At 42.6% G+C, this 23,828-nt stretch overlaps 1 protein-coding gene and 1 long non-coding RNA gene across 11 annotated transcripts in view; one reads left to right on the top strand and one right to left on the bottom strand.

The window, feature by feature from the left end:
- LOC147033930 (disintegrin and metalloproteinase domain-containing protein 12-like) overlaps positions 1-23,828 on the top strand; it is a 135,776-nt gene that overhangs the window by 101,894 nt on the left and 10,054 nt on the right. For 6 of the 10 annotated variants that reach the window (XM_085873424.1, XM_085873439.1, XM_085873448.1 and 3 more), the window contains 2 exons: positions 12,636-12,765; positions 14,873-14,944. In XM_085873424.1, coding sequence (XP_085729550.1) covers positions 12,636-12,765; positions 14,873-14,944 — 202 coding nt within the window. The remainder of the gene's footprint in view (positions 1-12,635; positions 12,766-14,872; positions 14,945-23,828) is intronic. The other 4 variants (XM_085873430.1, XM_085873469.1, XM_085873486.1 and 1 more) reach the window with 1 other exon arrangement.
- LOC147033931 (uncharacterized) lies at positions 1,068-22,371 on the bottom strand. Its single transcript, XR_015056165.1, has 3 exons — positions 22,239-22,371; positions 4,162-4,241; positions 1,068-2,006 (listed from the first exon to the last, which is right to left on the bottom strand). It is a non-coding gene; the product is annotated as an uncharacterized LOC147033931 (long non-coding RNA).

The following is a 23,828-nucleotide window of genomic DNA, read 5'->3' on the forward strand; positions in this document are numbered from 1 at the left end:
ACAGCTGTAAACTAAAACAAAGATGTAACCAGAGAGTTTATAGAACACGATATGCCACGCAGTGTTCAGGAATATACAGGAGGGCCTTGCTGTTTGTGGGGGTTACATTCTTGAAAATCCCCATGAACGGCAAATCCACAAACTTGGGGGGTTATGGGGAAAATAGGGATGGGACGTTAACTTTAAAATTTATCCAAACTGTACCCTTAATTAACATGTTTATGCATTATTTTGTTCTATTTATTTTCATGAATAAAAGTTATTAAGAACATAAAATAAAGTATTATTTTCCTGGATTAAGAACATAAAATATAGTTTGTTTTCTTGAGTTATTATTATTATTGTTATTTTGTATGCAGCCTGTGGCTGCCAGTTGCATCATTGCTGGGAGTGCAGCTGTGCCGCTGATGCAGTGCTCCCTGTTTCTAGTAAGCTGGTACATACTTTGCTGACCTCAGAAGGGTGGCAGGCTGAGTCAACCCACCTGGTGTTATTTAATGGGACGACGGTCAAACTCAATACCCTAGAAATCGTAAGCCAGCCACCTTAATCGTTAAGCCAAAACGCAGTTTTTTTGTATGAAGAACATCAAATAAAGTGTATTTCTTGAGTTATTAAGATCATGAAACTTACCTTTAATAATAATGATGATAAACTTGATCCAATAATGCGAAGGTGATGATTATGGCGACAACAAAGACGAGTTAATGGAGATTATGGTGATGATGATCTTGGAGGGTTTGATGGGGTCATTGTGTTGACGGCCCATATTAATTTGGTGAATAAATGTGGAAAATAGTTCACCAACCCATGATTATTTGAGCACATTGACCGTTTTTTTTAATTTTATCGCAAACCTTGCCTCAATGAATTTATTGCACTCGAGCGAATCTGCGAAGGGAAAGCCCACGGACAGCATGGCCCTCCATCCTGTACTTCAATTTTAATAAAATAATGATTTTAAAGATCGTTTTAAAAATCTGGAAGTTTATCACTCCTGTACCAGTCTTATACACCAACCACCCTTATACAATGTAATAAGATGATGTTGAGTCACAATTTTGGAGATGGAGTCTTTATTGATTACCATCGAACGCAGCATTAATCAACATGGTACATAGTCATTATGGCAGCCTCTTCTTTACCCCCAAACATGCAGTGCCCTCTAATGCTGTATATTGATATATTGCATGATTCTTGGAAGTATTATGAAGGTGATTTGTTTTCTACAGTCTTAAAGTATATAATTCATTTTAAATAAAGGTTTAAAAGAGGTTTAAATATATATACATAAAAAAATTCTGGGTTTTACCACCGTTTTTCCAGTGTGTATTGCATCACCGTGTTACACATTACGCTTGTTCATGCCTGTCATATGTGTCCGTTATGACATCTTTATAAACAGCAAGTTTCCCGTTTAGAATGATTTTCATTGTTATTTAATTTCCAGGCAGGCAGACAGAGTAAAAATATCTCACACCTCTCTGCACATGTGCTATCAGGATGAATTCTGAGTCAAGGTATGGTAAAACAAAAGACTTTTCTTCATATTCACATTCCGATTCTTGTTCAAAATACAACATTCGATTCAAATAAGTTGTTCCTCCATCATAAACTGATAAGACAGATGGGTGGACATGAACCAATTGCTTGACCTTGCTTTTTGCTTTACGTGCACAGGGTAATAAGCTCAGCTGCTGCTGCTGTCACGAAATGTTGAAGGTGCTGTAAAGTGTGTGAAAGATACTCAAACGGAATTGTTAAAATTACAAGCAATCAAAGGAATTAAGAAAGGTAAAACTCAATTATTTCCACAAGAAAAGCAGAAAATAATTCAAATATTGTAGACCAGAGTTTCAAAATTTTAAGCTTCTTTGAAACCTAATTTCTTTTTTTACGAAATAAATACAAATATGGAAGTGATTGATAATACTTACGATTTCGACAATACCAATGTCTTCTCATATTCCACTAAAAAAGAGGATTACTTGAAGGAAATGCAATAACTGGAACACAAATGGGATAAAAAGCTTTGAACTAAATAATCAACAAACTTACTTAAATCTCACGGATAGTTTCTTACTGTGTAAATTTTAATTTACTGAGGCTGCTCAAAACACAAACACCACACTCGTCAATAAATTATTCTGGAAAATGTTTAACAGTGTCCACTTACAAATGATGAGGAACTCAAGAAGATGAAGTGGTTGATTATGGTGAGGTTTACACTATATTAGTTTAATCATATAATTGGTAAAGAAGCTGTCGCAGGTTTTATTACCTCTGCCAACTAAGGTGGACAGAGGTTATGTTTTCACCACTGTCTGTGTGTTTGTCTGTCTGTCTGGGAGCAGGACATCTAAAAAAACCTATGGACAGATTTGGGTGAAACTTGGTTGATGTGTTGGGTGTGTGACAAAGTTGAATTGATTAGATTTGGTGAAATTTGGATCTGGGTGCAATAATTTTTTAAGTTGTTGTTTCATATGCAGCCTGTGGTTGCCGGTTGCATCATTTTTCTGGAAGCGTGGCCGTGCAGTTTGAAGCAGTGCCCCTAATATCAGTAAACTGGTACTCATTTTGCTGACTTCGGAACGAAGACGGACTGAGTCAACTCACTTTGTGTTATTTCAACACCACAACAAGGGCTCAAACTCAAGACCCTAAGATTATAAGCTAGCCACCTTAACCATAAAGCCAACACCAGGCTTATTTTAAAGTGATTCTTTACCATTGAGAAATATAGCCAAAAACGATATATACCAGGATATCTCAAAAAGTTGTGGACGGATTCAGGCGAAACTTTGTGGAGTGGTTGGGTGTTTGACAAGGACAAATGGGTAAGATTTTTCTGAAGATTGGGATCTGAGAATTTTTTAAGTGATTATTGACCATTGAGAGATGGGGCCAAAAACGTTATCCAGTAAACCCTTGAATATCGTGGTTTTGAACGATTGCGGCAACCTCTTTACGTACCGATTTAGTTATCTTAGGACTTCATTTCAACCAATCGTGGTTTTTGAGTTGAGTTGTGATAGTTATTTTGTACCACGAGCCTTTTGTTGTTTCTCAGCACGTCAATAAAGGAATGGCGCCAAAGTGCAAAATGATAGATAAACTGTAGTTTATTAAATTTTATTTATTAGCTTGTTTACGGATCTGCTGAATGATTTATAAAAGAAAAACTGAAAGATTACAAAAGAAAATGACGTGAGAGACTAATATGGGAGAAATGGTGGTGGGTGAGGGGGCAAGTTTAATATGCGTTTTAATGTTTAATCTGCTTCAACGCAGCAGGAGACTTCATCACAAAGCCGATTTGTGTTTATTTTACATTTTTATTTCAATTGTGATATGTTTACTTTTTGCTGCCACCTACCTTTCTCGACATCTAAGGGAACCTAGCTCCCTTATTCTTATAGGAAATTGGTTTTAACTATCACGGTTTTGAATATCGCAGCATTTTCCATGAATGTAACCCTGGCAATATTTAAAGGTTTACTTATAGCATGATATTTCAAAACGTTCTGGGCGGATTGTTATGAAACTTGGTGGATGAGTTGGGTAGGTGACAGGAACAAGCCAATTAGATTCTGGTTATGGTCCAGATGCAGATCCGACTTATCTTTGGACAATGGGATACAAAATGGAAACGGTTCCACCTGGCAGAAGTATGCTGTCCACCGATTGCTGTTTTAGTTGAATTTTGTGATTATGATAAAGTTCCATATTGGTTAAAAATTAGCCTTCAATGGCAAAGAAATCATGAATTTTATCCTAAATAAATGGATGAAAGAATAAAGACTCTTTTTGGAAGATACTTTATGTATTACAAATTAAGATACAATTTATTTTTTTCATGAAAGCCAAGAAGGCTTGCTCACTCTGTAGGAAAGTTAAAGGTGACTTTTAAAATTCCTCATTTGATAAATATTATTTTTTGCCTTACAAAAAAAAAAAAAGATACGAAAAATATCTTGTATGCTATAAGTAAAAATAAGTAATAGTTATACGAAGGGGGATTTGTTTAAAAAAGTTGATTTGTTTAAATTACAAGGGAACCTAAAACAAATAAAGTGAGTGCTTCAGGTGGTGATATACAAAAGCTTTTAGCAGAAAGTAAATTTACAACATCTGGGATACCTGGAGAATTACACCTACCTGGGTATTTTTTCTGTGCTCCTGGAATGAACTTGGATAAGCAATTGGACGAAGAAGGAAACCCTAATCCTTGGAGCAAACTGAAAAGCAAGGTTGATGAAGTTTGTATGAAACACGATATTGATTATGACAAGAGCATGTTCGATGAAAAACATGAAGCTAATCGAGAAATGTTATATAATTTATCTTTGATGCGAAATCTCACATCGAGAGAAAAGGTGGATAAGCTTATTGTAAACTAATAAATGCTAAATATTGAGTATATAATGCCTGAAAAAAACCTTTTAAACTCTAATGATGATCTTGTGAAGACTGAGCAATTGTTAGTTTATGAATTACATAAAGCAATAATCACAATGTTTAAAAGAAGGAAGGTTTGTTCTAAAGCAGTTGATCACATAGGGTCAAGCTCCTTGATGTAACAGAAAAAATGATGGGGATACAATATGCTATGTTATTGATTTAAGGTCGAGATATGTGTGGGTTGTTCCTTTGAAAAATAAAATGGGTGCTGGTCTTGGAGATGCTTTCATAAAGATATTGTTATGGTTTTGGAGGTGAGCGCGGGGTTCACGAGGGGGTGGCTTGGACCCGCTACTCAACATCCGACCATGAAGCCGACAAGCCAGGGATAGCTGTGAAATCCGACTGGTTGTTGAGCAACCACGGACGCCATCTGAAGAGGATAAATCTGGTGGGGTCCCCATGCCAAGGCTTACATTACCCGGCGACTTAGCCCCTCTGAGTTGTGGAACCGCACTCTCGACTTCCCACCCAGTCTATTTATTATGTACAGCCGAGCAAAACCGTAGGAGGGACATCGGCTCTTTCGCACAGCGATCACATGGGTACAACTTCACATCTATTTATTATATACGCTATGTCTAACCAATTGGGAAACTGACAGTCAAGCAGGATGGAAACAGTTTATATATATTAAAGGCACACAGGAGGAAGGAAAGGAATGTTGTGTGTGTGTGTGTGTGTGTGTGTGTGTGTGTGTGTGTGTGTGTGTGTGTGTGTGTGTGTGTGTGTGTGTGTGTGTGTGTGTGTGTGTGCGCGCGCGCGCGCAGCATGTCTGGAGAGTTGCGGCGTATGCAGCATAGGCTCTAAAGGAAAGATATGATATGCGTGTAAGTACCTGGCCCAGGTGTATCAAGAGGTTAAGCGCTGATAGCTTTTTCATATCGCTCTCTTTTGTGCACCTCAAGTAGACATTTTGGAGGTAGAAACAGAAATAAAATGTCGTGTAAGTCAGTATGAAGGCTGATGCATCTGAGAGAACTCGTGCTGCTGCTCGTTCTTGGAGCCTTGCTCCAACGTAACTCATTTGCTCAGTCCCTAAAACCAAACAGGTGGGCAGGCAGCTCTGGTCTCACTTCAGTTCCCTGGGTGCATATCAGCTGCTCACTTTTGTGCGCTCTGCCTTTTATTGGCCTTGGGCAAGGCGAGGCGGTTACTCCAGGGCCTTCTGACCCTCGTGTGTTGCGTTCTCATTGGTGTGTTTGCGACGCTGTCAACTGGGCAGCCCCGCCCACTCACCACACCACCTGCCACGGGGCCCCGCTGAGCATGGGCTCGACCCATAGGAGTTTTTACTCAGTGCGCACTGCATGCCTTTGATTATGTTTTATAACATAATGTGTGTCCTGTAAGATATGTTGCGTTGTGTGCTTGGTTTGTGCTATGGGAAGGTGCAGAGGAAGAGAGGTTTCAGAAGAATGGGAAAAATGGATTAATGAAGAGGGGGGGGGTGGTTTAACAAAGTATGGCAAAGGAGAGGTTTTAGAGGGGGAAGGTGAGGGAGTTTATGAAGGTATGGGGACAGAGAGGTTTGAGAGGAAAATGGTGAGGGATTGGGATGGATGGATGAAGAGGGGGATTTCAGGAAGGTGGGAAATTACAAAGGGGATAGAACCTGCTAAACACACACAACGCATTTTCCCCGTCCCTGTTATGAGGGGAAAGGTATCCTGACTAAATACAATTACTAATGAGATATCGAACTGAGGATCCCTTACGTGTTGAGTGCATCACCCTGGGGTCTTTCTCTATAACCGCAACAATATTCAAGAAAAGCAAAAGGAAAGCAAAGAAATTCGGGACTGATAAAGGAAGTGTTTTATAACGGGACATTCATGAATTTTTCAAAATATAATGGTATTAACTATACAGCGCTTATCACAAATCGAAAGCTGATGTAGTTGAATGTTTTAATCGCACTTTGAAAGAGAAATTGTATTTTAAAAGTTCACTGAATTTACAACATCAGAATTAGGTTTCTATTAATTGAAGGAATTGAGGATGATTACAACAGTAGTCAATTATTTTATGCCGTCTGACCCTGCTTAACATGCCCGTCCCTGTTCAACAAAATGAAAATGAAAAACATCTACAAGATTAGAATATGAAAGAGATCAACCTGAGAAAATCTAAATTCAATCCGTGTGATTGTTCAAATTTACAGATGGAAGTCCCATTTTGAAAAAGGTTATACCAGAAGATGGACAAATTATGTTTTTTTTTTTTTTGTAAATTTTTGAGGCAGTTCCATGGACTTACAAGTTATGTGATTTGAATGTTGGAGATTTTAGGTCCATTTTGTTTGTCACATTTGTAGAAAACTAAATTGGTTTGATTACAGTTTATTCACAAGTTAAACTCTATATTTTTTCAGTCATCTATCAAGTTATTTTTTATTTTTCTTTGAATTTGTTTCTTTAACATTCTTTCTGGAATCTCTCCTATTTAAAAGTTTGAAAGAAAACAGTTTTTGGTTATTAATGAAATGTTTAGTGAAAAGTAGGATTATGCATCTTTCTGACGTTTTCATCACCATTTATGACATAATTTCCTTTAAATTATTTTGATAGGTAGGGAAAAAAGTAGCAGTGGAGAAAAATTTTTAAAGTAGGATTTTTAGTGAAAAATGTTTTTTTTTTTCATTTAAAAATATTGGGTAAACAAACAAAAGTGCACGAGAGGTAAAATTATGGAAAAGTGTACCAGAAAATGAGGTAAAATATGGTTAAAATGGTGAAAAATATGGGGTGAGTTCAAAAAACGTTTTTTGTGAAAATGAGCCAGAACCAACATATTCTTCAGTCAGCTGTTTTGAAAATGAAAAAAAGTACCACCAACTCAAAATAGCCTAAAGGTAAGGTTGAGGTTCATTGTCAGAACCATTGTGTGGTCTTCTTCAGGGAACAAAATGCAAATCAATGCAAGCCCTGTATTAAATGTACCCCAAAAGGTAAATAACATGTGATACACGATCTGTGGCTAGGCCAACGTACTATCGGCTTTTTAAATTATACTTTGGATGTGGTTTGGTGCAGGTTTTATGCAAAGCTTTGAAAATATGAAGTAAATGTGTGGACATGTTAATGAGAAAGTTGAGGGAGTCAGTGTGGGTGGGTGATGGGTAGAGTAGGGGGTAAGGTGGACAAGGTAAAGAATGTGGGGGGAGGGGTGGGATGCATTTTGCGAAACATCCTTTTTGAGTTCTCACAACAAATCTTCCTACAGCTAACAGACAAAACAATTATGGAAAAGGTATTTTAGTAAGAGAACATCTGTCATCAATAATAATGTATGCTGAAGAGACTGCAGTGTCTGTGCTGCTGCTTCGTCATTTTTGCAACAACTGGTTGTACGGTGCCGGAATCCTAATTGTGTGCTCTGGTCAATTTGGCTCATGTCAATATGTGCCAATGCTGCCTCCTTTGTTCACTTTACCCCCAAAATGATTCCCATTGCTTCAAAAATGCCAAACCTTGTTGCATTCGCCATCCTTGAAACCGAAGTTGATATCACTCACTCATGAATTAGACTCTTTCCTATTCTTGGAAGGATACCAGAAAAACAAAAACGTTCAGCTCCTCCAAAGTAGTTATCCATTCCTTCAACCTCCACAACAACACTCAGGTTTGCCATTTCTGCACACTTCCTACAGCAAAGACTACACTCCACGATTCCCGATACTGCCCACATCACACATTTATCACACCGCTTATAATCTTCCTCTATATTCTCCTTGTTCTTTCATTCAATAGAGATATTCATTCATTTCCTAACCATCTTTTCAACTACCTTTCTTTACCTGCACTGCCCACCAACTAATCTAATCCCACATTTAAAAAAAATGTACATAACGACCACTCTCGACTAGTCATGACTACACCTAGGCTTTAGACTACGTGCTTCCAAGCAAATACATTTACCTACTCGGCTGCTACCAACACTACTGTATCCTCAATAAATAACGAATACATCAGACCGAAAACAAAATCATTACAGCAAATACTAAAACCTTCAAGAATAATAACTTATCCCATTCTGCCATAAAGAGTGCCGAACAGACGAACCATTTTCTCCCAAATCTCACTTTTGAAGTTCATTACTGATGTTTATTTTTTTTGCAAATGATGATGCTCCTTAGCATATAGTGTCACTGCTGTGGGAAATGCCGGCAAACCATTCCGGGCCAAGATTGGTATCCTTGAAAAGGGGGGTTGGCGTCTTTGCTCACAAGTTTGGTGTTGACCTCGTTTTTTTTTCTTCTTGTCTACTAATGAGGTTTCCCTTTGCAAACACCAGATTTATGTTTTTTACGATACCTACTCTTACTTCAGCTGGATTTGAACCCATATCCTCTGCTTTTCTTCTCCAGTGTGCTCGCTATTTGACTGCCACCATGCATCCGTAATTAGATTGTTGTGCAAGAGGAAAGTGCGTGATGTATGATTGTTACACTGTACATGGTGTTGTGCTTCATTCATTACTCAAATTAATGACATTTGTGTGCTTGTTTTCTCCTCTATCCTTTTACATGGATCTTATAAAGGATTTTTTTTTTCATTCCTTCGAGCTCAAACTTTGTTCCACAGAGCCTGAGGACTCTTCACTATTTTTTCCAAATGCTTCACGATGCTATTTTGGTTGATTAGGGTTTCATTTTGGCAAAGATCACAACACTGCCTGTGGTGCCTTGGAATTTCTTTGCTTTTTGGGTTTCTTCACCTTTGCTGCTTTGCCATCCATTGCTTTGTATAGGGTGTCCCAGATGAAACATCATGGCTTTACACATTTATTAATAAATAATGGACTAATAATGAGAAAAAACACAACATTGGTTTCACTATACAGAGGAAAATCTCAAGTTTTCTTTCATGTCATGATATTGTTACGTTTGAGGGGGGGGGTATGCATTCAAAGGGTAATTAGGATGTTTAATTAGGTATGCCATGCTGTTCGAGTTTACCAGGATCTCGATGTAATAAGTAGCAATTCAGTGGTGATAAGGTGTCTAGTAAATGTTCATTTCTTCAAGGGGGGAGATGATAATTGTCACGTAATTAGATAGGGACACGGGATAGGGTAAGTGTGTCTGCGTAAACCACTTTTTGGTATTCTCTGGAGACTGGCCGTGACGTCACAGGACAGTGCAGCGGATGGCTCCGCCCCATGATCATGATTGGCGGAAGGCGATGGCGGTGGGCCAATAAACGGTTCAATTGGGAGTAACGAGGACGAAGGATAAAAAGGTTCTGTTCGGGGTCGAAAAGAAAGAGGAAGAAGATTACAACCAAAAGATCGTGGTTTTTTTGGTGTGGAAGCTGTGGCAGCAGAGAGCGTCCTGGTTGTTGTGCTGAGTCGATCGTGTTCTTGATCGTGTCTGGGAGCCTTGCCGAGCCTCGCGCCGAGCCTCGGTTGGCTCTGGGGTTCTGCTGACTCGGAGTGCGGGGTCGGGCGGCGGGCGGACCTGCCTCCCTCTCCTGCTCGCGACTTGGCGCCGGAGCTGGTTCCCTGGCGGTTGTGAGCGGACTTGGGCCAGGACCAGGAGGTCGATAGCACTGCGGTTTCTCCTGCCCCCCCCCTGGCGAGAGCAAGGCCGGCTCGTCCGACGCCGATCCAGGGACAGTTGCGTCCACACCACAGTCCAGCCTGACCACCAGAAATAGCTACGTTGTGTGTGTGTGTGTGTGTGTGTGTGTGTGTGTGTGTGTGTGTGTGTGTGTGTGTGTGTGTGTGTGTGTGTGTGTGTGTGTGTGTGTGTGTGTGTGTGTGTGTGTGTGTGTGCGCTTGGTGCCTTAGAGGGATTGAGAACTGTATATTCATTGGAATTGTCTGTGTTTTTCCCCATGCCCGATCCCACACCATCCCGTCGAATCGCCCCGGATCCCTCTTCTTGCCGAGTCTTGTTATTTCTGGTAATAATTAGAAAAACAAATAAACATCATCAACTCAGTGAAAAGTGACTCGTGCCACCTTCCTCGTCCCGTTTGCGGTAGAGCGATTAGAACCGCCATGTTTGGGTTATAAACAAATAAATCGCCTCCATCGTTTCGGCTCATTCTACGTTGGCGGGACTGTTCAAGTCCCGTGGACGTCACAATATATTGTTACAAATCTGGCAGCCATGGGCACTCAACATTTAGGTCCTTATAGAACAGTTATATCGGTAAGTGTGTGTTTATAGTTAGGGCCCCCTACCTGTGTCTAATGGGAATTACATGTGTGCGCCACGGAGTTTCGTTTACAACAAATCTCCTTCACTTCACTTCACACACCGACGCCTTTGCCCACGTGCGTTCGGCCACGTACGTGGGCGGAGATTTCCATCGCCTCAGACTGGGACTCCGTACAGGAAGGCAGGGGCGTGCCCCTTGTCCAATCAGGCCACAGAGAACGACTTTCCCACGGCACCCCGGCCAATGAGGGTGGAGATCGCCTCAGATGGCGATTCTCTCACCCCGGAGGAAAAAGGAATATAAAGGAACGCCAAGCTGGGAGCGTGGGTTGTGGTCATCATCGTAAAGTCATTGTCGTCTTGGGGGTCGTGGGTCTTGGTGCTGGCTGGTTCGTCTGGTCCTGGGTCATCGTCGCCTCTGATCTTCTCCTTGGTCTTGGTCGATTAGTGCATGGCCGGTTGGAGAGCGCAGTACCTGGTGCTTGGAGCAGCATCGTGTTGCTGGTTAGAGTCCCGCCGAACCGGATCGTTGAAGACCACACGAAGTGGACAAGTCCAAGCACAGGCTCTGGTCTCCAGCTCACCTGTCCTCGATCTGGAAGCCTTCAATAAAGACCCGACAGGGTCCATTTCTGTGTGTGTCTGTCTGTGTGTGGACCTGTCTTCAAGTAGAATTGTGTAAGTGCTTTATTTTGCTCATTGTACATTGCATTTCTTATAGTCGTGATAGCTCTGCTCTTTGTGTGCTTCCCTCCCCGATTATTGTAAATAAATACCCCGATTGTTGAATGTACCAGCTCGTTTCTGTGTTTCTATCATTGGTTTGCCACGCTGCGAACGGGAATTAGGAGGCTTCATTGTTGCCGTAATAGGGCAATCGGCCCGGCAGGAATCTGGTACTCTCCGCTCGGGGTACGGCTCGGATCTGGCTCGGTAACAGCCCGGATCGTGCAGATCCTGCCGAGGGTGAATTTCCCCGGTAGTTTGGAGGATGTGGGTATTTAGGTAAATTGAAATTGGCAATCGACCCTATCCCACGTGGTCGACCTATTGGCGATCATCGGTCCGATAAGGGACCTGTCGGCTCCAGAGTTATCCGGGGTGACGACCTATAAATTCCGGGTGTTCGGTGGAGCCGATTCTACTGCTCCATCGAGTGGTCGTGCTCGCCACTGAGACCCGGCCCCACAACAATATTCGATACAACAGCCATTCTGATTGAACATATCACGTGTCCATTTGCACATGTCCATAATTTTCTCATACATTCTCCGCTAGTAAGATGTGTGTCACTACGGATCACTGTTTTCACATTGTCAACAGTCTTGGATGCCATTCTGTAGACTTGCTTCTTTAGGAGCCACTTTTGAAATTGCCTGGATTGAGGTCCAGATTTGTCACTGACCACTGGAGGTCTTTGTGCAGGTAAAGAGTTTAGGATGATCCTGACACCGATTCAGTAATGGAGGTATTCCTAGACATGATCAATGGTGTGTGGGTGTGGTATATCCTTTTTAAACCATTGGGGAATGTCAATATCATAATTCTATAAAGATTGTTTGTCGCATTGTCAAAAGGCCATTCCCATAGAAATAACCTTTAAAAAAGGAGCTAGTGCATCAAATAAAAGTTTACGTTTTCCTCTTTATAGTGCTACCTGCTGTTTTATGTTTGTGTAATCATTAGTTTTTTGGTTTGTTTGTTTTTAATGATCGTGTAAAATACAGGCATTTCATCTGGAACACCCTGTCGGCCCTTACCTTCAGCCGACTCTTGTGTAGTTCAGCGGAACAGTATATTTTGGAGAAACCCCTGGACTTGTGTAAATTAAATAAAAATTGCTCTCACATTGTGAGCTATAACTTGATTGCTTTGTACTGTTGCTGCAAACCTTGTAGGACGTTATGTCGGTTCGTAATAAATCAGTTGGATTTTGAAAATGAATTCTCATTTGTCTGTTTCTGACCCTTCTTACCTCCTCCATATTCATCCTGTGAAATAGGCCCCATCTATATTCTGATTGCCGTCGTGTTGCTGATTGTTATCGGAATTCTTGCTGCTTTTGGATGGTATAAACGACGTCCGATCATGAAATACTTTGAGAATCGCCAACAACATTCGCAGAACATTAGGTGAGTAGGATGGAAGAATCATTTACTGCCTTGGCCTCGTGGGTTATCAGTGTAAACAAGTTGTCATTTGAATCCATTTGCTGAACTGAAGTTATCCGTTTCATGAATCCATTACATTTTCACCGAACAATTTTCATGTAATTGGGATTTGAATAGCATTTGCTAATTCTTGCATGTCAAGCTATAAATTCCTGATGGGACTGCATTTTTAAATATAAGTGTTGAAGTTCATTCACGTATTGTGGTGGTATTAGAGATGATTGGCACACATCCACGGCACATCTGACGGCTCTTGTATATTTTGGGCTCTAACACGTACAAGGCGAATGTTTTTTGACTTCGATGTTAGCTCTTGTTTCAAGACTCCATTCTCAAATCTGACACTGAATGCAATTTTCAATGAAGTGTAACAAGATTAGTTGTCAGACCTTAGCACAAATTGGTAGGTTTCTCAACTTTTTTTGAAAATCTGTGAACATCCAGATGAATATAAATATGAAGATTAATTTGTGGAGGAGGTCAGAGAGTATTAATGTTTTGAGAAGGGGGATGGAGGAGAAAGGCCAAAGAAGATGAGAGTGAGGAATGCAGGGTAAAGAAAGATGTGTATGAAATGCGCAAGAGGATGGTGGGGTATAATAATGGGCAAAGGCAACACAGAAGGAAGAGGAAAGAAACCTCCATAAAAGCTTTGAAGGAGTTGATTGTATAAGGGAAATGTCATTACTATGTCTTTCTAAATCAATTGGGTTACAAATTGTGAAACCTCGAGCTTTGCTGCGAGAGCCATTTGGTGTAAATCTTTCAGCGTAACTATCTTCCCCCCCCCTTCCCCTTTACACCCTTTCCACCCTCTTTCTTTCATTTTTAGCTCACCTGGAACGTAGTTCCGAGGAGCTTATGGGATGATGCATGTTCATCACCCTATATACCAAAGTTTGTTCATGGCATGAAAAAAAATCGTGCCTTAAGGGGGTCTATGGGGGTTGCCCCCAAAATATGTATTTGCTTTCTTCTCAGAAACGACACACACAATTTTGATGAAACTTGACTGCAACCTTCATCAACCATGATATACCAAACTTTGTTCATGACATTGGAAAAATCAGGGTCTAAGGGAGTGTAAGGGTGAGGGGGTGTTGCCTCCAAAATATTATTTGCTTTCTTCTCTGATATTACACACAAGTTCAATGAAACTTGACCACAACCTTCATCACATGTGATGTACCAAAGTTTGTTCACACCATTAAAAGAGAATGGGGGTCTAAGAGGGTCTACTTGTGGGTGGGGATTGCCCCACTAAAATATTCATTTGCTTTTTTCTCAGAAACTACACATACAATTCCGATGAAACTTGACCACAACCTTCATCACACATGATGTACCAAAGTTTGTTCACGATATTAAAAAAAATATACAGGGTCTGGGGATTTACTTAAACAATAAAATATAAAAATCCACAGGTATTTACTTTCTTCTCCATTACATATTTTGTGGGTCATCCATGCCTACCAGTGGTTCCCTGGTTATCTTATCCAGCCGCTACTCGGTGAGCGCCCAGGGGTATTGCCCCCATGTTTATCCATCCATCAGACAGAGGTTTCGATTTGCGTGTGGATTTAAAAATCGAGGTGAAGCAGCAAACATTGATGGAGTCAGCAAATAACAGTGTCTCCAACCTTTATTTTTCACCAAAGTGTCTCATCAGTTGGCCCATCATTTCTACAGATCATCACATCTCACTGCTCTTATATGATTCTCAAGCTCTCATTCCTTTACATAAAATACATCGGCAGTTTTTCTAAAAAGTTTTGGAGTACGTGAGGTCATGAAGAAATTGTCACGCTGTAATCATGACTTGTTATTGATTTTGCGACAATTATTTATTTTATCTATTTTCCCCTCGGTCCTTAGATGAATGAATGAATTTACATTGCATAGTAAGGGTGTGCACCACTCTATTTGGATGCAGAAATTGAGGCTAAAAAGGTATACAGATGGAGGTATGATATTCTGAAGCTGTCAGGTGAGATGAATGTGTCAGGCTTATGGAGCTGTTGATAAAAACATGATGGAGAAACTAAAGAGATTGTCTGTTCCCTTCAAGCCAAGCTCAAGGTGGCGTTGCCCAAGCTGACCAGCAATGCCCAGTGGAGTTGGAAACCTTTCTCGGTCACGGGTAATTTGATTGCATTGCTGGCAATGCTTGTTGTTGCGAACATCATCATTTTGATTCTGAATTTCCTCAAATCACGTTAGTGGTGGTGCGATTGCTCTGCTTTTGCTTGAAATTTGCTGTCGCATCTCAGTGTTCTCGGTTGTAATGCTGAATATTCTGGCTTCTATGTTCAATCGTGAGTTTGGAAACATTGAGGACATTTTGGGAAGTGATGGTGCTGTCATACATTAAGATCTCCAGTTCAGTATAAAGAGAGGTCTTTTCTGTTCAAACAAATTTCGTCACTGTGATGTCAGAGATGTCAGATTATTGAGCACAAGTCCAACTAGAGCGAAGTCGATGGTGTGCCTTCACAAATCACCACGCTTTCCACCTGAAGAAAAGTTGAAAGATGTCAAAACGTTCCACTGGGAATGTCCCAATATCAATTTTTTCGTTTAAAACATCTGCTTTTACCACTATGACCCAAGTTCCCACACCATGGGGCATGAACTGGGGTCAAATCCACAAAAATTGTTCCATGTTTAATTTGTCCCCCAATGTTATTTGCAGATACTGAGTTTCATGAAAAATGTTTCAAAATGTGCCCCTAATTGCATTTTTTGGTATTTGACCTTTTAACCCCACCGCAACGCCCATTGGGTGGGGTCAAAAATTATACTGCTCTTGCACATTATTGGCCTGTGGTGATCTTAAGGACCAAGTTTGTTGAATTTTTGCACAACCGTTTATGAGGGGATAGTGTATGGACAGACAGGGCCGATTACAATATCCCACCGTTTTTGTGTTTGTTTTTAAAGTGTGGGGATACTGATTCTTCATGTGAAGTATTAGTTCATTATGTTGGTCAAAGCTTTTCATTATCCCCACACTTTTAGAAAAAATAAAAAAAGCTGCGTGGGGGGTGCGGGGGGGGGGGGTATTGCTTTCTGTACCCACCCAAACCCATCGCTTTCTGCACCCACCTTACCCAGTCACACCCAGCTGTTCCTGGACTCTGTGTCCTTTTCTCCTGACAAGGTGGAGAACTTGCTGTCAAACCTCGACTCGGACTCAGCAACCGGTCCTGACGGCATCAGCCCACGTGTCCTCAAAACCTGCTCCTCTGCTCTTGCTCACCCTCTCTCTGTTCTATCCACCCTCTCATTTGCTCAAGGTCATCTGCCATCTGCTTGGAAATCAGCAAACATCACTGCCCTGCATAAAAAAGGTGCATAAACAGATCCCTGCAACTACAGGCCAATCAGCCTTCTCCCTCTCATCAGCAAGGTTATGGAATTCATCATTGCTTCTGACATTAAATACTTCCTCTTCTCCAATGGCTTGATTTTTGATCATCAATTTAGATTATGCCTGGTGTTGGCTTAACGGTTAGGGTGGTGGGCTTGGGATCCGAGGATCCTGAGTTCAAATTCTGTTCAGCTGTTGAATTAATACCGGGTGGGGTTGACTCTGCCTGTCATCCTTCCGAGGTCGGCAAAATGAGTACCAGCATGCTGATATCCTGTGTCGGAGTGGTGACCCATCCAGGATTGTAACCAATAGCCAAGGAGACTACTTAGGCAGCACCAATGCTCTGCACAGAGTAAGGTCCCAATGGATGGGATGGGATGGAATTTGGATTCAGACCAGGTCACTCTTCCTTGGATTTGCTGCTTCTGCTCTCCCAACAATGGATGGAGAGCCTCAATGCCAGACATGAAATCAGAGCCATCTCCCTAGACATATTGCATGCCTTCGATATGGTCTGGCACCCCGCCCTGCTCACCAAACTCTCTTCCCATCATATCCAAGGAGATCTTCACTCATGGCTGACAGACTTCCTCTCCTGTCACAGCCAACGTGTGGCCCTTAATGGAGTTCTATCTTCCCCTCTTCCTGTCCAGGCTGGAGTTCCTCAAGGCAGTGCTCTGGGCCCTGTTCTTTTTCTGGTTTTCATCAATGACCTTTCCGACTCTGGGAAATCCTCTCAGATCGGCAGGCAGCAACCTCTTCACTCTCTGCAGATCTGGATAAAATCACAAACTGGTGCAACTCATGGAACATGTCTTTCAATCCTGACAAATTTCACACTCTCACTGTCTCTCCAAATGGTCTGTCTGGAAAATCCCCCCCATCTCCTTTTTCAACAATCCTCTTGAAGATGTCCTTTCATTCAAGCTTCTGGGTCTCATTATCTGCCATAATCTTTCCTGAGAAAGCCACATCTCCAAGCTGGCCTCCCAAGCCAGTCGCCGACTGGGCATCCTCCGTCATGCAAAGTCCTTCCTTGGCCCTCCTGAGCTCCTGACCACATACAAAGCTTTCGTCTACAGTCTGATGGAGTACTGCTGTCCCATCTGGGCTGGTGCTCCCACCTCTCAGCTTTCTCGTCTTCACGCTGTGGAAACCAAGACATTTAGGATCATTGGTATCTCTCGTGATGATGCTGAGTATTTGGGTGTCACTCTCTCACCGTAGGCAGATCGGTGCTCTTTCTGTCTTCTACCGTCTCTTATCTAGCTTCACCCCTGCACTGTGATATGTCCCCCCTCCCACCCCCCCCGTATTTCCGCAGTGTGCTTAAAGTCCGCCAGCAACCCCCTTCTGGTAAAACTACCAAAATCAAGAATCACTACTCTCCTTCACCCTTTAATTGCTACTTTTTACCTACCTTTGGAACAAACTTCCACACTCTCTTCACTCCCACTCTTCCCTCCCATTATTCAAAACAGCTGTTCACCACTATCGATCTTCACCATCCAAAACCATGATCTTTTCTACCCCTGCTGCTCCACACCAAACCACCTCCTTCAAATTCCCTGCTTCTCTTCCTGAAAGTCCCTGTTGTGTAGGGACCTGAAAGTCCATGTAGTGTCCATCTTGTTTACCATGTGTACCCTGCCCCATCCCTCTCCCTTCCACAGATGTCCTCATATCTCTGTTCCACAATATTTTTTCCTTCCCTCTCCCACCCCTCTTGTCTCCTGCTCCCCTTGTTGTACGTTTCTGTGTGTTGGCTCTCATACGAGCCTCCACGGGGTATACAAAAAAAATAATATATATATATATATATATATATATATATATATATATATATATATATATATATATATATATATATATATATATATATATATATATATATATATATATATTGGAATCGGTCCAACACCACCCAGCATGTGTGACACCACTCAGCAAGTCCACACCATCCAGCATGACCAACACCACCCATTATGACCAACACCACCCAGTATGACCAACACCACCCAGTCTGACTAACACCATCCAGCATGACCAACACCACCCAGTATGATTAACACCGCCCAGCATGTGTGACACCACTCAGCAAGTCCATACCATCCAGTATGACCAACACCGCCCAGCTTGACTAACACCACCCAGTATGACCAACACCACCCAGCATGACAAACACCACCCAGCATGTGTGACACCACTCAGCAAGTCCACACCATCCAGCATGACCAACACCACCCAGCACGTCCAACACCACCCAGCACGTGCAACACCACCAGCACCTGCAACACCACCCAGCACGTCCAACACCACCCAGCACGTCCAACACCGCCCAGCACGTCCAACACCGCCCAGCACGTCCAACACCGCCCAGCACGTCCAACACCGCCCAGCACGTGCAACACAGCCCAGCACGTGCAACACATCCCAGCACGTGCAACACCGCCCAGCACGTCCAACACCGCCCAGCACGTCCAACACCGCCCAGCACGTCCAACACCGCCCAGCACGTCCAACACCGCCCAGCACGTCCAACACCGCCCAGCACGTCCAACACCGCCCAGCACGTCCAACACCGCCCAGCACGTCCAACACCGCCCAGCACGTCCAACACCGCCCAGCACGTCCAACACCGCCCAGCACGTCCAACACCGCCCAGCACGTCCAACACCGCCCAGCACGTGCAACACAGCCCAGCACGTGCAACACAGCCCAGCACGTGCAACACAGCCCAGCACGTGCAACACAGCCCAGCACGTGCAACACAGCCCAGCACGTGCAACACAGCCCAGCACGTGCAACACAGCCCAGCACGTGCAACACAGCCCAGCACGTGCAACACAGCCCAGCACGTGCAACACAGCCCAGCACGTGCAACACAGCCCAGCACGTGCAACACAGCCCAGCACGTGCAACACCGCCCAGCACGTGCAACACCGCCCAGCACGTGCAACACCGCCCAGCACGTGCAACACCGCCCAGCACGTCCAACACCGCCCAGCACGTCCAACACCGCCCAGCACGTCCAACACCACACAGCACGTGCAACACAACCCAGCACGTGCAACACCACCCATCACGTCCTACACCACCCAGCCAGTCCAATTGGGGGATGTAGGAAATGTAACAATTTTATTTGATTTGAACTCTGGTTCGTGCCCCAGGAGGTGGGGACTTGTAGTCACAGGGGTCAAAACGAGGTTGTTGTTTTTAATTCAAAATTAGATTTTGGGTCATTCCTGGTGGAACTTTTTGCCATCTTTCAACTTTGCTTTCGGTGGGAAGTGGCATCAGGATTTGTGATGGCGCACCATCGACTTCGCTCTAGTTTTTAATGAATGCATACTCATCTGAGTTTTCTTCATGATATGATAGTCTCGTCTATTGTTCACAAAGTTCCGGAACTCAACTTGCATTACGGACCCTTTATTTTTAAAAACCACAGACTTCAAGTGGAATTGTATTTTTCCACATTTCCATATTTGAATCGATTTGAACAAAGCACGAATCAGCTTTTCATCATCATCATTCGTATGTGGCAGATCACCAATTTTGATGTTATATATTCTATTGTTTGTTGATCAATGTTGTGAAGTGATTGTAAACCATTTGGGGGTTTGTCGAGGGTGCATTGATGGATAATGTGGTCGGTGGTCTGTGTTGCTCCACAACCACACAGGGGGGGATTTAGCGAATCCAATTTTGTTTATGTTGTAGGCAAATCCCCCTGATTCTGAGCGAAGCCGGTTCAGGCAAACCAAAAACGATCGCGGTAAGTCCCAGCATGGTGGTCGAAATGTGGGTTCATCGATAAAGTTCGCGAGACGAGATTGATCTGTGGCAAATCGTTTGGTCCAAAGATTGTGCCTGTAGTGATCACCAGTAAGAAAATCGGAATCGATCAGAGGTTGTGTTGCATTGGCCAGTGTATGATGAGACTTGAGTCACGTTGGCATTCACCTCTCATGAATCCAATCATGTAAAAGAAGGTGATGTGAGTCGTCTGATGTTTTTTTTTTTTACAATGTTGAACATGAGACTGATGTCAGACGGTTCTATATCTGATAGCACTGGTAGGTAAGATGATCGGGTAGCTTTTATGCAGCCTGATACAATTCGCATAGGCTCGTTGAGTGCAACGTCCACTTTAGATGTGTATGTACTTCTTTCCCAAATGACTGAGCAGTATTCAACAGGAGCATAAGCAATGGCAAGCGCAGTTGTGCATAAAACTTGGGGAGATGCACCCCATTCTGTACCTGCTGGCCTACTTATGAGAGCATTTCTGGAGTTGACTTTCTTGCTGAGTTTAGTCAGGTGCGGCTTGAAGGTCAAGCTCCTGTCAAGGCATACTCCGAGGTAGGTGGGCCTGGCCTCAAACTTGATCAGTTCCCCATTAGCAGGTATGGACAGTTTGCACTTGGTGTCACAATTTCGTAAGTGAAAAATAGAACTCAGCATCTTGCCAATGCTGAGGTTTAGGTGCCAGGTTTCAAGGTCGCTCATCATTGTTTGCATGTCGTTCGGCAGCAAGTTCTCAACTTGTTCAAAAGAAGAACCCAGAGCCAGCAAGGCGATTCACATTCATATGAGGGATATCGTGAGTGTATACATTGTAGAGTTGGCGCAAGCACAGACCCCTGGGCAACACCATTTTTCAAACGATATGATCAGTTGATCTGCCCATCAATAGTTTGCAAAACAAATGAGCGATGATATCGAAATTCCACGATGAAATTAACCATCACATGATCTGGGACGACACAGCAGTTTGTGGCAGAGACCTTAATGCCAAACTGTGTCGTACGCTGCTCTAAGGTCAAGGAAGACAGCTCTGACTATTTGTTTGTTATCAGACGCATATTCAATATCCTACGATAGCAGTTGAACCTTCAATATCCTTCAATATCCTGCCACTTGATCGACAGTCAAACGTAGCTTAAAAAACCCAGCCTGTTCATGTGGAAATTGCTCATCAACTACATAGTAGATTCGTTCCAGGATAAGCCTTTCCAAAAGGTTGAATGTTGCACTTAGCAGCAAAATAGGTCTGTACGATTTCAGCTTGTCAGCTTGTGATGCACTGATGTGTTTTCTCTGTACGAATCAAGGCTCGTGATAAAGTTCGAGTAAAGACGAAGGTTGTAGGGGCAACAAATTGATGTTAAATTATTCTTACACTCACCTAGATTAAGTTAAAAAGAACAGATTATGAAAATGTGTGCCAGAGTAGAGGAGTAATTGTGAATGAACATGAGATGTGTCTTGTTTCAGTGAGCTGTTGCCAAGTTGTCCTGTCATTGTGTCCACTTTCAAATGAAAATGGGTGTACATGATGACGTTGTGACGTAAGGGAAGCTTTCAGATGATAAGCAAACTAGGAGCTATTTAGTGATGAGGGCTAGACCTGTAGAACATTGATAAGCTCAGTTTACAATGTGTAGCAAGTTACAAGCCATGCTCAAAGACTTGACTTCGGAAATTTACACGTAGGATACTGATTTTCCCAATGGCATTCGAAAGGTTATCCCATAAAAATTAATGTCAAAAATGCACCTTTTTCCAATAAAATTTTAACTAAAACTCTCACCCTGTTACATGTGCACGCACACACACACACACACACACACACACACACACACACACACACACACACACACGGTTTCGGGTTTCAGCTGCTACTCCACAACCCTCAAACCCATCCAGGCGCAGCCAAGTGAACCTTACAGGAAAAATTCTGCAAGAATTCACTGCTCCTTAGAGAGCTAGACAAAGAAAGAGAGGAAAAAGCAAGAATTAGAATGAATAAAGAGAATAGTGGAAAAACAAAACAGAAAGAAATGTGAAAGGAACAAAGATGTTGGGAAGAACCCAGACAGATAGATTTCAGCAATTACTCCCCAGGCTCGAACGCAGCAACATGTACAAGCTACCAGACATCCGTCAGCGGGGAAGCACAGTCCACACAGCATCAGCATTTAAATGGTCAACTGCTTATATCTGAGATTTGGCAGAGACTGGAGAGATTCATTGTCGAGAATGATGACAAGCCTACCATTTTCAGTCCATGAGTGTCTGCTCATACTATCGTCCCATTCCTTAGATAAATCGGATGCCATCTTGCTGTCTTCAATGGTTTGCAAACTGAACCCATGCATGACAACCGAGCTCTCTGGACTGGATGCAGCAAACAGCTCATTCAATGTGTCAGAGCCTTCCAGACTATTGTCGGGTTGGGCATGTATACAGCTAAAGTGCTTACTTACAACTCCTTGAGGGCTTGTAAAGGAACTATGTTCTTCCTACCTTTACCGCTGAAGACAACTTGGGACACACCCTGTCAAGTAAAGATTACTGAAAAATTCAACTGGAGTGGAGTCAATGGTGTGCCATCGCAAATCCCCATGCTTCCCACCTACAGCAAAGTTGGAAGATGGCATAATGTTCCCCCAGGAATTACCCAATTAATTTAGAATTCAATTTTGTTTTTTCCCCAATTCTGACCGTAAGTCCCCCAACCCCTCCCTGGGACCATGGATCAGGTGTCAAATCCCAAAAATGGTTACATATTTCATGTGTCCCCCAATGTTGATTGCATATACAAAGTTTCATTTAAATATGTTTCATTATGTGCCCTAATTACAGTTTTTGCTATTTGACCTTTTGACGGGGCCAAAATAGATTTAGCTCTTGCACCTTCTTGCCATGTGGTGATCATAACAACCAAGTTTGGCAAATTTCTCCACAGCCGTTGAGGAGGAGAATGATTAATGGAAAGACAGACACACAGACAGAAAGACATAGTTAATTACAAGACCCCCCCCCCCCATTTTTTTTCAAAAAGCCTGGGGATAACAACCCAGGCTGGCAGGAAAGGGAAATGCATCTCCCAAATCCTGAACTGTACATCAATGTTAATGGGCTTCCATCAAAACAGAAGGTAGTGTAGCAAACCATTGTTCATGTCTCTGCTGTCAAGTCTGCAATAATTAATCAATCTGAGTGAAACTAACTGGCTGTACAAGGACACTAATAACACATGCATCGATGACTATGTTGCAAAATAAGTCATTAAAACAGTAGACAGCACAGGCAGCATCATGTTGGCCAAAGCAATCAGGGAAGATGTAACTTTCAGTTAATATGGCAAGTCTTTCCTGTTAAACAAAGACTCCAGATTCCAGAAGGATCCCCAGTACATATTCTTTCTCTTGTGGTCGAAAGAACTGCGAGAGCTGTCCACTCGAGTTTACAACCTCGTGAAAAGCACGGCTCAGCAAGGAAAGTTGGTGCCACTCTTCTTGGACAAAGTTGCTGATTCTGATCAAGATGTTGAAGGAAACCTGTCCAATATGTTTCAGTCAATATGAGGAAGCAGACAACACTGGTTCTTAAAATCAATGAGTTGAAGTGCACGCTTCATGAATGGAGAATCTAAAAACTGTCCGTAACATTGAGCTGTGCTGAATATGACTCAGGACCTTGGCACACATCTCCACAAAGTTAACCAAGATCTAGAAAGTTATCCAATCACAAATCTGTGATGTGAGGATTCCAGATCAGTATCTAAGAAGTTCCCCAAGAAGTTTCACGCCTTCTTCAACACTGTCATATTAAAGGGTCATGGTCTTGGTGCACTACTTCT

Source organism: Eptatretus burgeri, chromosome 1 (assembly GCF_056783735.1).
Source record: "Eptatretus burgeri isolate ZD-2024b chromosome 1, Ebu_testis_v1, whole genome shotgun sequence".
In the NCBI taxonomy this organism is placed as follows: domain Eukaryota; kingdom Metazoa; phylum Chordata; class Myxini; order Myxiniformes; family Myxinidae; genus Eptatretus; species Eptatretus burgeri.